Below are 20,874 nucleotides of genomic sequence, written 5' to 3' on the forward strand. Positions count from 1 at the left end.
GTAGTGAGAGGTCTATGCATACATCACTGGTTTCTCCTAAATCCTTAGCTATCATCCTTGCAGAGGAATTCTAAATGATAGAAAATAAACTATAGCACTTAATTTTTGGTACATCCTTTCCATAAAGAAGATTAAATAGTGGGCAGGGGTGGGGGGAGGCTGACGAGGCCGAATGCACACAGACCCTCTTCACAACATCAAAGTTCACTTCCTTGGCAAGCTGCACCCCGGGAGAGAACCACACAGTACTTGCCTGGATCGCCTTTCCTGGAGGCCGCTGAAACCCGCGAAGGACTGGCTTCTAATGATCCCATTGGGCCCTCCAGGTGAAAAAGACTGGGATCCTACCAACATGATTTCCGGGAGTCTGGTCGGTAGTCCTAGAAGACAGTGGAAAGATCATGACAATTTACAGGCAGGTTCAGACAGAAGATGCACTAAGCTTGTCAATAATGATAAAGGCTGTAAAGTAAGCCATGAGACTGTTAAGTACTTGTGAGGTTCTTTATTATGGAGTGTCCTGAAGACAAAGGGCTCAACTCTCAAAAGAATAAAAAAGATACCTATCTACCTAGATGAAAATAAATATAGCCAGGCGCAGCAGCTCACGCCTGTAATCCCCGCACTTTGGGAGGCTGAGGCAGGTGGATCACCTGAGGTCAGGAGTTCAAGACCAGCCTGGCCAACCTGGTGAAACCCCGTCTCTACTAAAAATACAAAATTAGCCGGGCGTGGTGGCACATGCCTGTAATCCTAACTACTCGGGAGGCTGAGGCAGAAGAATGGCTTGAACCCGGAAGGTGAAGGTTGCAGTGAGCCCCACTACACTCTAGCCTGGGCAATAAAAGCAAAACTCTAAGAAAAAAAAAAAGTAAATATAAATTATACATAACTACCAAACTGCCCATCACTCTAGGTTTCCTTCAAGATTTTTTTTTTAAACAAGGTTCAACCACACCCTCAAAAACATGAAAACTGTTGCAACATTAACCTCCATTCAACAATAAAAACACACAAATAGGCCAAGTCAAAGTTTCAGATAAATCATGCATCAAACTGAAAACACAGTCAAGTCTTAAGGCGGAATTCTACACCTAGGGGTCACAAGGCTACAACACTAGGTTTCTTTAGAGATGAACTTACTTAAACTAGCTCTCCCTTTCTATCTTTAAGAATATTCTGAAAGCTAAGATTGTGCCACTACTATGACAGTGCAAAGTAAGAAGGGTAAAGGGAGTGCTCACAGAAGAAATGATAATCTAGGTTAGATAAGAACACAAGGGCCAGGGGAAGGTAAGAGGAAAATACAGCAGAAAGCACACAACCTGTATTTCAGTCGTTTGCTTGGCTTTTGTGAGGACTTACCACAACAGACCAAGAAGCATTGTCAAAACACAACTTCAGCTGAACAGAAGCCCAGGGCTAGTTCCCCCAAAGGATGCCCCTGGAACTGTTAGGTAATTCTATTCCTTTTAGATCAGGAGTCAAAGCACATACCATTGTCTTAGCAGGTGACTTCAATCCAGAGAGGGGGACAGGCCAGCAGGAAAAAGGAGAAAGAGTTACTGCCCAGATTGAAGACTCCAAAGTGGGCAGACACCAAATCGTATGTTTGCAGAGTGTAGACAATTGCCTTTTAAAGACTCAATGAAAAAGAAAGAAAAGCTAAAAAACAACAGCAGCAGAACTCTCTGGTAGTACATCCAGATGTAACGGAAAGACCAATTTCACTAGACCTTCCTCAAAGCTGCGCGAAGCAGCTCAGCAAGGAAGGCAGTTTGAGCGAGTTACTTCCCCAGAGACAGAAGGACAAACAGACCCCTCCCCCATGCTGCTGCAGGTTTTTAAATCCCCTCCCTCCCTCTCCAGGAGAGAGCAGCCCTGGAGTTTGTATGCATTCTTGCAAGGTACAGGTGCTGACTCACTTGGCTACAGGTCTGGCAATTGGCTTGCTCTTTCATCTGGGTGAGATGCAAATCCCACACTAGCTGGGGAGGAGTAGCTTACATTTTAGGGCATTCTCCAGAATTTTAGAAGTAATGAAGAAGTATGTATGAGCAGTAAAAGTAATAAGTAGGGCACAAATGGTTAGACAAAATGCAGGTGCAGATAAGGTTCTCTCTGGTTACTTCCCCCCAGCCTCAAGGCTCAAAAAACTCCTAATTCTGTTGTAAATAATTTTTTGATACCACAGGGAAATAGCATTCGAACATAAATTTAATTTTCTCAGCAAGGCAATTTTTACTCCTATAGAAGGGTGCAACTTGCGAATGGAGTAATGGTGAGAGCACACCTGGACAGGGGAGGGGCAGGAGTTCTTATTCCTGACGCAGGGCCCTGCTGCTGTGTCATTCCCCTATTGGCTAGGGTTGGACTGCACAGTCTAAGCCAATTCTGATTGACTGTTTTAAAGAGAGTAGGGGTATGAGCCAGAGTGGTGGGGTGGGTAGTTTGGCAGGAGGGATGGTTAGGAACAGGTAACTAAAGGTGACTTAGGTCAGAGCAGGTGACCAGGGGTGACTCAAGTCAAACAGGTGACCAGGATGAGTCAGGACGGAGCAGGTGACCAGGGGAACAAATGTGAACTACTGATTAGAACTGGTGGTAAAGCTGTTTACTGAAACTAGGAGCAAGGAGAGAATGAGAACCAGAAGGTTAAACTTTAAAATGGAGAATCAAAGAATAAGAGAGCTGAACACACTGACATACTGATTCTTCGAAGAGAAACTTGGGGTTCACTACATTTAACAATTCCTTTAAATCCTTAATGAGGTTCTCCTCCGTGCACTCTGCTGGTTACTAAGAAATCTGTCTACATTTCTTTGAGGGGACCTTTCTTAGGTTCATAAAGCATGCCTGTGGTATCACTCTATACCATGCAAACTTCTAATAAACTATAGTGCTTTCTTGATATTTCTGTTCTTTCTGTACTCAGTTTGACAACCAAGCACCCACCTTAACGTCTCAATTTGGCAAATTTTAGTATTCTATCTTATTTTGTAAATTATTGTTCAATATATCTATTGTATCACAGACACTCTTTGATCAAAAGAAAAAACATAGAGTATTTGAAATATTTAACTGTACAGTCATCTCATACTTCCTAGAAATTATATTTTTCAAGCCAATTTTTCACCCCTTATCCATTGGGTCACTGTAGTTTAAACAACTGATGGCTGGCTCCTATCCCCAGGCACTGTTTAATTAATATGGGGTATCACCTGGGTATGGGGAGGGTTGTAAAGTCCCCAGGTGATTCTGATGTTCATCAGTGTTTGGAAGCCACTGACTTCAGAGTTTTGATTGAACAATCAGTTGCACTAGTGATAGGCAGAAAAAAGAGGAAAGAAAAAAAAAATACCAAGTTCATTGTAAATTTAAGTCTTCTGTTAAAATAATCTGCTACAATTAATCAATTCCAACTCTTTCACTAAATGAATTAAACACTGGAGAGTAAAACATATGTACCAGATTGTAAAATAATTTTCCTTCTTCCTCATTTTCTGTAACAGGTGAACAAGGTTCTCAAAATCAGAACAAATGTCTGTCCAGGATCCTAAGATTGTCAAATGCTTTGGGAGGGGGAATAATGCTCAGAAACTTTTCATTAAAGTTTTGGTTGGGCACAGTGGCTCATGCTTGTAATCGCAGCACTTTGGGAGGCCGAGGTGGGTGGATAACCTGAGGTCAGGAGTTCAACACCAGCCTGACCAACATGGTGAAACCCCCGTCTCTACTGAAAATACAAAAATTAGCCGGGGGGCGTGGTGACTGGTTGCCTGTAATCCCAGCTATTGAGATTACAGAGGCTGAGGCAGCAGAATCGCTTGAACCTGGGAGGTGGCGGCTGCCGTGAGACGAGACCACGCCACTGCATTTCAGCCTGGTGCCAGTGTGAGACTCTGTCTCAAAATAAATAAATAAATGAATAAATAATCGAGAAACTTTTCACTAAATTTACATTTAGTAAATGTAAATTTACTAGGAATGTGACTGGGGTGAGCAATTTTGTTTTGTTTTGCTTTTGTAGTCTTAGAAATGATCATTATCTATCAGGAAAGAATGTGGCCCAGAGCTGGTTTAGGCTGAGATCTCTCTGTCTTCACATCAGTTCCCCTAAAAGGTGACACATGGCCTAAGGAGAGTCATAAAACAAGCATGCACACACACAAAGTCTGGCTCTGGAAGAAATAAAAGGAGGAGGTTGGGGCAGGGTAGTGTAGAAGGTATTAGGGACAAAAGTGTACAAAACACTCCCTTCCCCATACCTCCCAAGTCTGATGGAAGGGTGGTAGTTCTTTGCTACAATTCTTCCAGCTTCCCCAGCTCTTCTCCAGTTGCAACTGATCTTGCACCTCTTCGTTATCAACTGTCATTCTATTGACCAGTCCACTCCTACCTCTTAGCGCCTTATATCTTTAGGTTGTTCCCTGGCTTCCTAGAAGTCCCAAAGACCTGGTCTGTTCCCAGCTTTCAGCAAAACTGTCTCTCAAATTTTCAGGTTTGAAGGATTTCATTGCCCCTGCCAGAGTAATCTGCATTTTAATAGCCAGTGCTCCACTGAACCAAAAGCCTTAACCTAAAGAAAGGACTACAGTAGAATTGCAGTATTACTGCTGGTAGGGATGTAAAGTGGAATTAAATTTTTGAAGAACAATTTGGCAGTATCTGTTTAAGCTGCAAAACATACTAATCCTTTAACAGGGCACTTCTTTGATAGCTCTTCCAGGGAAATACCCAAATGCATGAAGAGGCATATACAGGGATATTCATCACAGGCAATGTTAATAGTAATGGAAAAATAAGAAATGATATAAATGTTAGTCATTACAGGAATGGTTGACACTCAAAATTATGGGAGAGAACCTTATGTAGCAGTTAAAAACAACATGGCCACATAGAAAGATCCCCAGGATAAATTGCAGAATGAAACAGAGTGTGATAGCAGGAATGTTAAAAACAAAACTATATAAAACCATGAACACAAATAGAAAAGTTCTGAAAGTATACAGAGTCTATGGAGAGGTGGGATTGAGTGGTAGTCAGAAACATTTTATTTTTTTCTGTATTGTATTTTTATACAGAAAATGTATTTGTGTATTATTCATATAATGTAAAATTCTGTTTTGAAATTGCAGACATTTGGAGTTGCCTAGAAATGGAAGTGAAGGGGAGACAGAGCTCATAAACAAGATCATGTAACTGTTGAGTAATAACTGTATTTATGTAATTGTTTATATTTATCAGCCTTGCAGAGGAGAAATATGATTGCCAAGAAATATTGTATAGGCTTTATAAATTCTGATTACATCAGAACTATTTAGATTTCCTGATGAAGTCCTTATTATGAGTTCTGAGCTATGTAACAAGTTCGTTATTTTTGTCTGCAAAACATTTAGAGCTGGGCTTGTACTCCTGGTAACATGCACTATACCTGATACATACCCGATATATACTCTATGTTCACCAGTTCACCAGATGCCATATCTATTAAGCAAGAAATCCCATATAAAACAACAACTCAGGCCAGGTGCAGTGGCTCATGCCTGTAATCCCAGCACTTTGGGAGGCCGAGGCAGGTGGATCATGAGATCAGGAGTTTGAGACCAGCTTGGCCAACATAGTGAAACCCCGTCTCTATTAAAAATACAAAAAAATTAGCTGGGCGTGGTGGTGGGTGCCTGTAATCCCAGCTACTTGGGAGGCTGAGGCAGGAGAATTGCTTGAACCTGGGAGGCAGAGGTTGCAGTGAGCCGAGATCACACCATTGCACTCCAGCCTGGGCGGCTGGGGCTTTGAAAAATGTTTCCAGTCTCTAAGTTATTGACGTCTCACCTGTTCTTTTGGAAAATTCCAGCATAACTAACATTCACTTTTGTGCATTAAATCCTGGAAAGGACTCAAATCCTAGGCAAACAGTGAGGCTGCTATGGTTTGCTCTTCACTTGGCTTTGTTGCAGGAGGCCCTGGCTGTCATACTAGGTTGCCACCCGTGCCCTGCCATTTCTATAACCAATGAGAACAACACAACAGGGTCTTTCTGGAAGGAATCCCAAGCACCTTTAGTAAGAGTTGAACAAATCCTACCATTCTGAGCTGAGCCTCTAGGCACAGAACCCTGAAAGCCACAGCTGTTTCTCTTCCCGATTTCTTCATACAATGAAAATCACTGCCTTCTCTGTTGACTATGCAGTGTTAAGTTCCAATTAAACACATATCAGGGTCTTTTGAAATTATAATAAGTATAAGATTTTATATGTTCTTGTATGAATGCTGTGATACAGGTACACTGGGCTTTGGTGGATGCTATGAGCAACCGCCTGACCCAAACATCTTGTGTCTGTTTAAATTAGAAGGTAGCTCATCAAATCAGCAGGCGGTTTTTGGACAAGAACACGGAATCTGAAGATAGAAGGGGGCTGAAGCAGATAAAAAGAGAACAAGGGATTTCCCCTCACCCATCAGGTCTCAGGCTCTGATTGGACCAGAAATAAAGGGTGGAATATGATTGCAGTTCAGGGGAAGAATTTACAGCTCCTTGGAGAGCTTGGAGATAACCTGTCTATTAAGAATAAAGGACAGGAATCAATCTTGGAGGGCTGCTTGGAGGATGGGTGATGAAGGACATCCGTCATGTAGCAGGCCTGTGCAGTAGGCCCTAAAGTGCAGCTCATGGTAGTACCCCCAGTAGAAGTATAAAAGTGATGGGAAAATGTTTGGAACGTCTGGTCTAGGTGATGGTTCTACTTCTCCCTATATTTTTATGAACTGGCATTCTGGCGTATGTTTTCATGTGTGTTTGATTAGCTTGAGTTAGCAAGCCTCTCTCTTCAGATTTCAACAATTTCACTAGAAGACGGGTAAGGCTAGGTATGCTAAAGTAAGAATCTTGATTGCCAGGCTAATGGCCGACCTCCTTTCAACATCTGCCAGGTGTGAATCTTCAAACTCACTTGTTCAGAGTAGAAGTGCTGGAGGCATTGATTAACCTGTAAGGCAACTGGGCAAAGTCAGCTAGAACGAATGCTAATATTAATTGTTAGAGTTAAGAATACTGAGACTCATTAAAGGAAATACGATTCAGTAGGTTATTTTTAGTTTTTACAGGCACAAAAGCACTCTCTCATATTAGGAAAACACAGAAAAGTAGAAAGAAGGCAGTGTAGGGAGAAGGAGAGAAGAACCATACTGTTTGTACCATACAAACACAACCACCGGGGGAATTTTGTTCTGTTAAATTTTCTCCAGCTCTTCCCTTCTCATATAAAGCATAATAATTTGAGCATATTGCATGCAAAATTTTGTATCCTGCTTTTTCTATCAGATTCTTTTTTTAGAGCTATGCCGAGGGGGCTATAAATTAGCTTTTTAACAAAGCTATCTTTAAAAGGATACTCAAATCTACCCCATATTCCATGTGCTCCTTTGAATAATAAGAGGAAAACCAACCAGTTCACATTAAATGTGCCTTTTATTTCTGATTTTTCAGATATGGCAGTTTGGCCAGAGGCAAAGAAAACTCCTGCAAGGATGAGACCAGGGCTTTTCTATGGGAAGCAAGAGACCATGTGATCATTTGTTCCTGCTTGAGTTGCAGGACATCAAACATCATGAAATTAAAACAACAAAAATACAATAGCTAGATGCTACTGTCTTAACCCTTATGGTGTTTCCTTTTTTTAAAAATTTAACCAAATCTTCTATCGAATTAAGAATACAAACAGGCAATTCTGAGAGAGCCTTACTGATAGAAAATATGAGAGACATCTGTGATTTCTGAATGACATGAGTAAGGATATCTCAATTCTCACCAAGGCATTTCTCATGGGGGCCAAACATCAACTTGGAAACCCATAGTTGTCACAGTTACAAAGCTATGCCATCTCCATAAGCTAGACTGAAACCAACCCCTCTGAGACAAGACAATTGACCCATAGATCAGTTGGCTGTAGCTGGGGTGACATGCTGGCAAAAGTAAAAAATTCCACAATCAATTTAAGTGTTTGCCTAAGGCCAGGGAAAGGAGCAGGCAAGGAAGCAGAGAAAACTTTTGGGGGTGGTGGAAGTGTTCTAAAACCAAATCATGGTGATGGTAGCACAAATGTATAAATTTACTAAAACTCAAACTGTCCACTTAAGATGAGTAAATTTTATGGTATATGAATTGTATATCAATAAAGCTGTTTAAAAAAAATCACTACCAATTTCTAGAAAAAGTCATCATTCCTTCTGCAAGAGGAAGTGCCAAGAAATCAGGACTTGGAAAAGCTGAATCAGTAAGCAACCAGCTGAGAGTCGCTTTCGTGATTTGATCCTGTCTCCCAGCAAGGCTTCATAAGATGTAACACCTGCCCTCACTGCACTTTCTGAGTCATTTCTTCATGCCCGATTTAGGTTCTTCCTTTCTTTTTCCCCTAACAATGCCATCCTGTTTATGCTTCCCCACATCTTGGTCAAGAGCAGATGTATAATTGAGTTGTCTGAAAGAGGCATGTGGGCCAGATGTAAATAGCCTGCTATGCAAAATGATTATTTAAGATGAATACTAAAAATAGGTGTTTGCTTATTATATGGTTACAAGGTACCTATTACAGAGCAGTTGACTAATCTTTTTTAAAAAGTAAATATATTTATGTCATTGGCCTTGAAAAAATATGGCTGCTTTAAAATAAAGCAACGTTAATATTTGCTTCTCAGTTGTCAACACTGTTTGTCAGCCCAGTGATGAATGCATGCATGATACACTGCTTGACTAAGACAACTGATGCGAATGCATGAAAAAAAAGTGTAGACCAACTCAACAGAGCCTCACTCCTCAGCAAGGGGATGGAAGAACCAAGGCCAGGTGTTCTAACTGGCCTCTTGGGCAAGTCCTAAACTCAGCCTCAGACTGTATCTGTAAAAGAAGTAATTCCTCCCCATTTTAACAGGTAAGCATTGTAAGGTTCAGTTGAGATCAAAGTTTCATCCAGTCTAACAATCACAAGACTACTTGGACATGTTGACTGACTTTCCACTGTCTCTGTAGATGGCTGGATTTCTGCTTTAAAACACAGAGAAAACGACAAAGTGCTTTACAAAAGGCAAAGTGCTTGAGAAAACACAGATTACTATAATGAATACTTAGTTTTAACTCACTTGAAAAAAAGAAACTTAATTTTCAGAATCTCTGGAAAGTGATATGATAATTTTCTTTCCATGTTTTCTAAGACTCCATCAATCAACATAATTTTTAAGTACACATTACATGCTCAGCACTGGCAGGATACTACGTGTTGTCCAATATCCAAAGACAACCTAAGACTGAGCTCTGCATTTAAAATTTTTAACAATTGAAGATAACGTGACTATACATAAAGCAGATTGGAGACAATTTTTGATGTAAGAAATAACAGTGTAAAATTTTAAGTGGTACCTATTTCTGTTTTTGTTTTGTTTTGTTTTTTTGAGACAGAGTCTTGCTCTGTTGCCTAGGCTGGAGGACTGGAGTGCAATGACTCAATCACAGCTCACTGCAGCCTCAATCTCCTGGGCTCAAGCAATCCTCCTGCCTCAGCCTCCCGAGTAGCTGGGACTACTGGCATGTGCCTCCACACCCAGCTAATCTTTTTGATTTTTAGTAAAGATGAGGCGTTGCTATGCTGGTCAGGCTGGTCTTAAACTCCTGGGCTCAAGCGATCCTCCTGCCTTGGCCTCCCAAAGTATGAGAACTTCAGGTGTGAGCCACCATGTCCGGTCAAAGTGGTACCTTTCTTAATCTTCCAAGGAAAGCAACACAGCAGAGACAATAAGAATGTGGAATCCAGAGTCAGACAAATCTGCATTCAGTTTGGGTTCTACAGCTACAGCTGTTTGAAATTTTGCACATTATTTAACTTCTCTGAATCCCAGTTTTCTCATTTATATAAAAGGATTAACATTTCAGAGGATTTTTGTGAGGTGCAAATGAGATAATATACACAAGACCTGGTATGTAGTAGGTGTTTAATAAGCCTAGCTGTTAATAATAATTTAAAATAATAAGGAGTTTTATCAAAAAAGAGGGAGATACATAAGACAGGAATAGCCAGGCAAGTTTAGGTAATGCTAAGGAAGCTAGAAACTAGCATCTTTTTGAAGACAGAAATTTTTAGGTAATTAAAAAGCACAGATTGATAAGGACTATAAATATGGGTACCTGGGATGTGCAGTTCGAAAGTCAATTTTACAAAAAAGATTTTGATTTTGAAATAATTTGAAGCTTACAGAAAAGTTGCAGGAAAAGTACAGAAAGTTCTCATCTACCCTTCACCCAGATTCATTCATCGACATCTGCCACATTTTACTTTGTCATTCCTCCTCCAAATACACACACACATTATTTTTTCCCAAATCCTATGAGAGTAATTTGCACATATGTATTTATATACATTTCCTCCCCCACACTGAGTAATTTGCAGATGTGATGCAAATTTACTCTTAAATACTTCAATGTATATTTCCTAAAATCACAGACATTTGCTGACATTTCACTATCATAGTCTAATTATCAATATCAGAAAATGTAACATCAATACAATACTATTATCTCATGTACAGACCTTATTCCAATTTCATCAATTGTCTCAATAACATCCCATGTATTGTCCCTCCTCCCCGCATTCCAAGAGCCAAACCAGGATCAGATGCTCCCTGTTTTGTCATGAGTCTGTCCTTTAATCTGGGACAGTTTCTTGGTGATTCTTTGTCTTTGACATTGACATTTTAATGGAATTCAGGCCAGTTGTTTTGTACACTGGCCCTTAATTTGAGTTTGTTTGCTGTTTTCTTGTGAGAAAGAGTCAGACTATGCATTTTCAGCAGTGATACCACATGAGTGATATTGTCCTTCTCAAGGCATTGCGTCAGAGGCTTAAGGAGTTGCTTGGTGCCATTACTGGTGATGTTAACTTTGATCAGTTGGTTAAAGTGTTGTTGGCCAGTTTCTCCTATGGAAAGTTACTATCTTTGCCTTTGTAATTGATGTGTAGTTGGTAAGGAGGTACCTTGAGGCTGTGCAAATATCTTGCTTCTTTAACCCAGGAGTTTTAGCATCCATTGATGACTCCTGCCCAAATCAATTATTCTTATAATAATGGCAAAATGGTACTCTTTAAACACGATCATTTCTTCTACTGTAAAGACAGAGCTTTTTCTAATCCTTTTATTCATTCATTTATTTCTTTATTGTCACTATATGGACTCATGGATTCTTATTTTACTCAATGGATTATAATCTATTACTATCATTTGATGCAAAAGCCAACTGTTTTCTAGAAGCATTTTCTGAGCAGCATGGCCAGAGGGATCTCACATTGTGAACCTAAAAACTTTGAATTACTGATGGGGGAATTAACATATTCAGGGCCTTGCTTGCATTTCAGTTATTTTCCTGAATGTCTTCTGTCTTTGACCAAGCTACACCCATCTTGAGAGGGGGTACCAGCTGTCTTTTGAAACTTCTCTGATGCTTGGTACAGGGAAAGATACCAAAAGCATTGGCTCTGCAGCCGGGGTGATCCAGGCTTCACCCAAGTCACCAGCTCTCTCTAAGCCCTAATTTTTCTTATGAATAAATTGATGATCATACCTAAGTCACCAAGGGTGTTTTGAAGAGAAAATGAGATAACATATGTAAAAGACTTCATGTGGAATAATGGTCTTTTTTACTAACTAGGACTTGCAATTTGAGAGACATCTGACTTTATCAAATGCAATGTGCTAATAATAAACCCGTGCACATTTTACAGGTGAAGAAATACATAGAGATGAAGTAATTTGACATTACTGCTCTCCCCTTTCCCTCTTTTATTCCTCTTCAAAGCAATGATAGCAAAGTACGTTGAAGCTATTTTAAGGGTCTGGCTGAGTCATTTGAAGAGTAAAGAAGAAATGTTAATAGCACTTCTATTCACTGGGACAGTCAATTGTAGGAGCTTCTGGATAATTGACACCATTTTAGCCCTGGGGAAAAATGAAAACTATTTCTTCTCCTTTTCTGGTGGATTAAGTAAATGCAGGGAGTAGCAGCTGGCCTCACGATAATTAGAAGAGAAATGATTCAGGGCATAAAACTTGCTTAAGTCTAATGAGGGGTTGGGTTGATTTTGACTAATGTTGTCATAACTCATTTTAAAATGCAAAGTCTAGAACACTTGTAGACCTTTATTTGGTGCACACTACATGTCAAACCAGGACCAACTGTTTCCTTATTAGACAGAAAAAGCATTTTACACTTAAATGAAGGCTGATGCTATTTGTAATAATAAGTACATTTAGCTATTAAAAAAAACCCAGCAAAACCCATGTATATCAAAAAAGGAACATCTCTTGGGACCATGATCTTCAGAGACAGCTTGGCTGATCCTGCTGAGAGAAAAACACACCCAGCAAGGATCCTCATTTTTTGATCACCAGGTTAAAAAAAACACTGCCATATAGAAGAAAATGGCCCCATTCCTGGTATTATCAGCTCCTTCAGGCATATTTGCATGCAGCCTGTTTTCCCTAGAGCTTGGCAACTCATTTCTAGCTAGTAGCGATTACTGCTTCTTTACTTCAGAACAGCATCAAAATGATACTGACATCCTCGCTTCTCTTGGTATTTGACTTTACTGAAATTACCATTTTTATAAGCTAATATTTTTTATTGTTCTTATTACAACCAAGCTACATCTTTGGGAAACCTAAAAAGAAAAAGCCACTAGGTTTCAGGAGAATGTACCCAACAGCGTACTGGAAGTATAATTACACACCATGTGCTTGTTTCCTTTGCCCAACATGTGCAATTAATGCTGGTGTTTATTAATGGGCATGAGGGTCCAGGAGGAAATTGAATTGAGATTTATAAATAAAGCTACATGCTGTATTTCATCTCAGAGAAAGGATAAGAAATTATCTTAAATGAAAGCATTTCAGATGTGGCTTACATAATCACACTAATAGATTTTTCATATGGCCAATTAATTTCTTTCTGTCCATTCTAACAAGTAAATTGAATTGATGGAGAATTGACTGGCAATTATGTGATGGTAAAAATAGCTGAAAGCATTACTCAAATATGGTAATATTCTATGATCACGGCCTTTGTTTGAGCTAGGTTCGAGTTAAACCCTTGCAACATGAAGGTAAAGCAATGGACTTAAAACTAAGTCAGCCCTGTCAAACTCCAGTTACATGCGTCATTTTATTCCTGTTGTTATGACAACACTTTAAAAAGCAGCACTTTAAATGCTTAACATTTAGGCATCTTATTATAGACTGGAAAATAATACATGAGGGTATAAAGTACTGTTCCTAGGAGCTTAAAAGGGGGCCTGGTGATCATCAAGAGATGCAGCTGGAACACCTGGACTCCTTTCTCTGCTGTGTCCTCCAGAGCTCAGTAACTTTGCTTTTTTCTACCCTCAGGGGAGTGAGAGCTCATCGAAGGGAGGGAAGCTTAAAGAATTTATGTGGGAAGATACAAATTATTATTCACAGCCTCTATTCTGTGGTTTCATTTGTGAATAAGAAATTCACCCATGACCTTAAGTATTTTATTTTCTTGATTATAGCCTGTGTCATGCAGTTTTTAAAAGGCTGTAAGTGATGATGTGTTCCGATTGATTTTAGTTGCTTATTGTTAGCTACTGGAATGACCTGTTTATGTGAATATAACTTTACAGAAGGAAATTCATAACACATAATTATTATGAAAATGAATTATTGATAAAGAGATAATGTGTTGGAGTGAACCTCTTACATGGATCAGTGACCTATTGTGTTTGTACTATCCTCTGATAAAAGCATATAAATGCTTGTTAAATTTAAAATATTATTTTTTAAAAGCAGCTAGTTGCTTTAGAACAATGTATGTCCCTATACGTAGATGTTTTTATTAAGGAAACAAGCTAGTTGAATGTTGGCACTTTCCAGTTATTATGTATTAGTAGGTTGAAAATTATCTGTCACGTTTAATTCTCTCTGCCTTGAAATAAATTTCCCTGATAATTTTACCTTGGTAGAAAAGAAATAATTGCATCAAAAAGATACCTGCACCTGTATGTTTTTTTTTTTAATTTTTTATTTCATTTATTTATTTTTGAGACAGAGTTTCACTCCTGTTGCCCAAGCTGGAGAGCAATGGTGTGGTCTCCGCTCACTGCAACCTCCGCCTCCTGGGTTCAAGTGAGTCTCCTGACTCAACCTCCTGAGTAGCTGGGGGATTACAGGTGTGCACCACCACACCTGGCTAATTTTTTGTATTTTTAGTAGAAATGGGGTTTCACCATGTTAGACAGGCTGGTCCTGAACTCCTGACCTCAGGTGATCCGCCCGCCTCGGCCTCCCAAAGTGCTGGGATTATAGGCGTGAGCCACTGTGCCTGGCCTGCATCTGTATGTTTAATGTAGCACTATTCACAATAGAGCAAAACTATGGGATGAACCTAAGTTTCCATCGGTGGTTGATTTCATAAAGAAAATATGGTATATATACACAATACAATACTATTCAACCATAAAAAATAAAATGTCTTTTTTGTTTGTTTGTTTTTGAGAAGGAGTCTCATTCTGTCGCCCAGGCTGGAGTGCAGTGTCTCGATCTCGGCTCACTGCAAGCTCCGCTTCCCCGGTTCACGCCATTCTCCTGCCTCAGCCTCCCAAGTAGCTGGGACTACAGGCGTCCATCACCACCCCTAGCTAATTTTTTGTATTTTCGGTAGAGACAGTGTTTCACCCTGTTAGCCAGGATGGGCTCCATCTCCTGACCTCGTGTTCTGCCCGCCTCGGCCTCCCAAAGTGCCGGGATTACAGGCATGAGCCACCGTGCCTGGCCAATAAAATGTCTTTTGCAGCAACATGGGTGGAACTGGAGGCCATTATCTTAAGTGAAACAACTCAGACACAGAAAGACAAATACGGCATGTTCTCACTCAGCAGTGGAAACTCAATAATGTGTACAAATGGACATACGGTGTGGAATGATAGACCGTGGAGACTTGGGACAGTAGGGAGAGGGGAGGGGAGTGGTTAAGAAATTACTTCATGGACACCATGTATGTTATTTGGGTGAGGTATACACTAAAAGTCTGACTTCACCACTATGCAATCTATGCATGTAACAAAATTACACTTGGACCTTGGTACCCAATAGATTTTTTTCTTTTCTTTTTTTTTTTTTTTAAGAGGCAGGGTCTTACTGTGTTGCCCAGGCTGGAGTATACTGGTGCAATCATAGCTCACTAAAGCCTGGAACTCCTGGGCTCAAATGATTCTCTCCCCTTAGCCTCCTGAGTAGCTAGGACTACAGGCACATGCCACCGCTCCCAGCTAATTTTTAAAATTGTTTGTAGAAATAGGGTTTTGCTATTTTGCCCAGGCTGGTCTCAAACTCCTGGGCTCAAAAGACCCTACTGCCTCAGCCTAGGAATACAGGGGTGGGTCACTGTACCTGGTTCCCATAAATTTATACAAAAAAAGAAAAGAAAATTACCTTGGTCTTTCTAAATGTGTGCTGTTTTGTATAAAGTCACGTGAATTATTACTGAACAAAGTATAGCTGACCAAAAAAAGTAGAGGAAGAAAACTATAACAAACTGACTCACTGCAGAACAACCCAGTGTCAAAGAGTTATTCCAGGATCTTAACAAAGTAAGGCAATGCTATGTACATGTGTACCGTCATATGCCAGCAGTTGCAAACTTGAGTGGCTTCCCAGAGGCCTCTACACATGTCCTCTGCATGGTAATTTTAGCAAATTAAACTGCCATAAAAGGAATAGTGGTTTCATTGCTGGTCCTAGCTGCTGCATACCAAAAGGTAGCCACATGTATAACATCTGCTGAGTTATTTTTGGTTGCCAAAGACAAATAATTTGTTATTAGAATGCAAAGCAGTTAGATATAGCTACGTGCAAATATCTAGATTATTCACAAAACAGAATTATGTTCCTTTTTATTGTATATCAAGAGTGCTTAATAATTTCTTACTATTCTTTGTTTAAAGGATTTGAAGCTGTAACGACAGTAACGAGATAAAAAAAAAAGGCCACCTAATTCTTATCTTTAAGTACGATATAGCATAAAGAAAGAACAAATGCTTATGTATCCGAGACTGGATCCATCAACATACAGCAAATTCCCAACACCAAAGACAAAAGAATATATTAGAGGCATATTTGTACATGTGTGAAATGCCGTACTACTTGCATTCTGAGCCCAAAAGGCACTATCCCATTGTTTCCCCTCTCAGAGGCCCACGTAACTCCTATAATCACACCAAGCTCTCACTTAGGTTAGTAAGTTAGCTTTCACAATCCTCTTGCCTATTTATGGTCCTTAGCCAATTTACCTAGAGTGGAGTTACATCCATTCTTATTTATTTTATTTTTTTGAGACAGGGTCTTGCTCTGTTGTCCAGGCTGAAGTGCAGTGGTGTGATCTCGGCTCACTGCAAACTCCACCTCCCAGGTTCAAGTGATTCTCGTGCCTCAGCCTCCCAAATAGCTGGGACTATAGGTGCGTGCCACCAACCCCGGGTAATTTTTGTATTTTTAGTAGAGACAGGGTTTTACTATGTTGGCCAGGCTGGTCTCGAACTCCTGACCTCAAGTGATCCACCTGCCTCAGCCTCACAAAGTGCTGGGATTACAGGTGTGAGCCACATCCATTCTTACAGAGCAAGAAAATGAGGGTTAGAGACTTTTCCTAAGACTCCCGTCTCCCCTAATGTATCCTCCATCACCTCACATTCACCAGTTTTAAATCCTACATCATTCCCTATGCTTATTCCCAGGACGTACTCTATCCTCTGGGTCACACAAGAATTGTTTGAAGGCCACTTTTTATTTTTCGGGACTCAAATCTCACTCTGTTTCCTGGTCTTCTTTTGACCCTTGTCTTTTCCATTTTTTTCTAGTTCACTGGGGAGAAAGTAGTTTTCATTTATTTTCTTGTGTCCTCATCTCATCAACCTGGGTGAAGTTATAAACAGTGGAGTAAGAGGTGCTGATTCTCTGGACAGCCTGGGAGAAATAAAGCAGGGAACAGATCTTCTCTGGAAAGATTTTCACAGGGCCTCAGAATTCTTACTAATCAAACAATTTATTCGCGGGAAAAAAGGGTGGGAGAAGAACAAGAAGAGACACAGGAGACATAGCAACAGAGGCAATGTGTAGATACTGTTTGGATTATGATGACAAACCAACTGAAAAGTCATTTTTGAGATACTTGGGATGTTTTAATATGTACTAGATATTAGATGATATTAAGGAATTATTTACTAATTTTGTCAGGTGTAAAATGGCCCTAGGGTTATGCAAGAAAATGTACATACTTAGTTTGAGGCTACAGTTGAGTTATGATCTTGCCACTGACTCCAGCATGGGCAACAGAGTGAGACCCTGTCTCTAAAAAACCAAACCAAAACAAAAGTGTGCATACCCTTGAGATACAGTGGAAGTAGGTAGAACTGAAATCTAGAGGTCTGAATTTGCTTTAAGAAACTTCAACAGCAACAATCACCAAAGGGATGGATCGAGCATGGAAAAATCTTCCCGATTTTTGTAACTGGGTGATGGAGATTCAGGAATTTGTTACCTCATTTACTCTATTCCTGTGTGTGTTTGAAAAGTTTATTTATTACGTGTCTACCAGCCCACTGCTGATACAAAAAGACAATCCCAAATAGCTTAAGAGTATCAGGGCACTCATCTATCAGAAAGTAGGTGAGGGTAGTCTCAGAGACAGTAATTCTTCACCTTTACCTCCTTTATGGAGTGCTTTAGGACACAGTGAATGTAAGAATGGGGGACATAGACTGTAGGCAATACGTGAAAACCCTTGTCCTCCTCAGGTCTCTGTGAAGATAAAGATGAGGCCATGGAGAAGGGGAATGTGTCTATTTTCTCTAGAAGATTATTTGGTTTGGCCTTTTAGCCTGGTGCGTTTACTCTATCCCACTTCAAAGCAAACAAGAAGCCTATAATCTGACCACACTGGTGTTCAAATTAACTGGTTTTAATAAATTCCAGATCTAGCTAATTTTCCACTCCACTCAGGCCAACATCTGTGTAAATACAGAAGCCCCAACCAAACTGGGGAGCATCCTTCTTGGATGTGACCCAGATCAACAGGGGAAGAGAATCGTGTTGTCAGGGAACCTTAGATTTTGCCCGTATCATCTGGTTTATAGGCAGAAGCGTGTGGGGATATTCTGGGACTTTCACCATAAACAAGAGAACAGAGAGGTCCTAGGCTGTCAGGATCCAAAGAAACAAATGCACAATTTGAGCCAACTGGAAGCATTGAACTGGGTCATGTCAGCCATGCAAAAATGAAAAGATGAAATAATCTCCATGTAGGGAAGTTAGGTGTAACCAACTTCCAGAGGCCTTCTCCACCATAGTGAGCTACCAAAGAATTTAGTAGTACCAGGTGCTAGGAGGAGCAGGTGACCCACTAGAGATCAAAATCAACAGAAAGAAAGGTTCATCTTCTGGTGGCTACACAGCTGTTTGTATCTCAAATATTACTTGGAACTTCAAAGAAACCCCTTGATTGACGAGGGGGTTTCAGGACAATATTTCATGTTTGCAGACTGCACTTTTCCAAATGCTTTGGCACCTACTCTATATGCTAACAGCAACCCGCGAGTTAGGTAGGACAGTGATTATTATTCCCGTTTTACAGGAAGAAGAAGAGGCTGTATAGAAGGGAAATTCATCTGTATTCTGCAACTGACCTGTAGGCAACTGTTCCAACAAGATTGTTAGCAGAACTGGAACTGGAATGAGGGTTTCTATCATCCAGATGGGGTCTTGTTACTACTTATCTTCGTTCTCCTTTAGCTAAGAATGCAGAATTCCCTTACTAATAACAATTTCCTTTTCCCGTTTCTTAATTTTCTGTCAACTGGGAGGGGAGGATCATCAGTTCTCAGAATGCTCTGTGGCCCCACAAACATCATCAATCAGTACAAATCCAATTCAGTGCTCACATGGGTTAAGAACAGTGACTGGGGTCTCACTATGACCTCCTGTTCCCCGTCCCCAGGCGTTTTACTTTCATATCCCATACCATTCCCCACCACTAGGTGCTCACTGAGGGTCAACAACACAGTATAACAATAATAACAGCATTGCAGTTTCAACAAAAATAAATGGATAAATGGGTCATCTTTGCTATTCAGAGAGTAACATCCTGCACCTATACTCTTAGGGTTAAATCCACAGTTATGTTGACTGTTAGAAATGGATTTAATGGGTTTATTTGAAGACATCTGCTACATTAAAATATTTATCCTTGTCCCAATCTCTGCATCTTCCTATTGATATAACTGTCAATAACCTCTAGAAAGAGCCTAATATAATGCACTGTCTACTTTAGAGGTTCTCAAACCAGGCCACATCTTAGAATTACCTGGGGAGTTTTTGTTTGTTTGTTTGTTTTTGAGATAGAGTCTCACTCTGTCGCCTAGGCTGGTGTGCAGTGGCACCATCTTGGCTCACTGTAACCTCCACCTTCCAGGTTCAAGCTATTCTCCTGTCTTCACCTCCCAAGTAGCTGGGATTACAGGTGCACGCCACCACCCCCGGCTAATTTTTGTATTTTTAGCAGAGACGGGGTTTCACTATGTTGGTCAGGCTGGTCTCAAACTCCTGACCTCATGATCCGCCTGCCTCGGCCTCCCAAAGTGCTGGGATTATAGGTGTGAGCCACCACGCCTGGCACCTGGGGAGCTTTTTAAAAATGTCATTGCCCAAGCCTCATTCCCAGAGATTCTGACTTAGTCTGGGGTGGGGCCTGGGCATAAGCACTTAAAAAAAAAAAAAATTTCCTAGGGTTTAATTTTTCTCCATACATACAGCATGCAGTGATCATGTCACATTTGCCTCCCATTCTTTTAACAGGTAAAGAAAAAAAAAAAAGGAGTCATTCATGTTCTTTAGTCACTTGGCTTCAACTTCACTACAAAAAATATTTGAAAAAGGCATTACAAATATTTACCAGAAAAACAGGATAAAATTGTATCACTCATTCAGTCGCATACAAGGAACGGTTCTGGGAATCTTAGGATTTAAAAGAACTTCTTCATTGCATTGTTGTGAAGACTTAAAAGGAACCCCGTGTCAGGATTGGAATTTGTTGTCATCTGTCCCTGTGTTTTCCAGTGTTTCACTAACAAAACAAAAGCCTTCTACTTCAGCAGTGCTGAGACCAAAGAATCCAGCCTGCCTGGGTTTGTGGCATGGCAGCACCACTTTATACTGTGTGGCTTTCACAGGTTGCTTAAGCTTCCCAGACATATCTGTATAATAGGGATAATAAAAGAACCAAACTCATAGGTCGCTATGAAAATTATATAGGTCGATTAATGGAAAGTGCTTAAACAGTGAAAGGGTTCATTGCTGTTCTTGTTACAGTGATGAGGATATATTATCAAGTCAATTCCAATTTACTAAAGTCTAGATTGAGACTTCCTGTGCATCTCCTAGAGGAAAAAAAGCTTCAAAGGAGGTTGATTTCATGAATTTTATCATGTACCTGGGCTGTCATTTTTAACTACTGTGCATTCTCAACTCTCTTGAAAGTTGAATTAATAAGGTGAGATTCAATTATAGAGACTACATAATACCAGGAGGTCAAAAATCATCAGCTCTTCCTATTAAAAAATAGGCTGGGCATGGTGGCTCACGCCTGTAATCCCAGCACTTTGGGAGGCCAAGGTGGGCAAATCATGAGGTCAGGAGATCGAGACCATCCTGGCAAACATGGTGAAACCCCATCTCCACTAAAAACACAAAAATTAGCTGGGTGTGGTGGCACGTGCCTGTAATCCCAGCTACTCAGGAGGCTGAGGCACAAGAATCGCTTGA

At 40.3% G+C, this 20,874-nt stretch overlaps 1 protein-coding gene across 6 annotated transcripts in view; it reads right to left on the reverse strand.

The window, feature by feature from the left end:
- The window catches only part of FAM65B (family with sequence similarity 65, member B), a 240,901-nt gene that overhangs the window by 72,359 nt on the left and 147,668 nt on the right, over positions 1-20,874 (reverse strand). For 4 of the 6 annotated variants that reach the window (XM_011962805.1, XM_011962803.1, XM_011962804.1 and 1 more), the window contains exon 2: positions 254-380. In XM_011962805.1, the coding sequence (XP_011818195.1) occupies positions 254-380 (127 nt within the window). Of the gene's footprint in view, positions 1-253; positions 381-1,497; positions 1,916-20,874 lie in introns of those variants that run through there. The other 2 variants (XM_011962809.1, XM_011962808.1) reach the window with 1 other exon arrangement.

Source organism: Colobus angolensis, unplaced genomic scaffold (genome assembly GCF_000951035.1).
Source record: "Colobus angolensis palliatus isolate OR3802 unplaced genomic scaffold, Cang.pa_1.0 Scaffold6, whole genome shotgun sequence".
In the NCBI taxonomy this organism is placed as follows: domain Eukaryota; kingdom Metazoa; phylum Chordata; class Mammalia; order Primates; family Cercopithecidae; genus Colobus; species Colobus angolensis.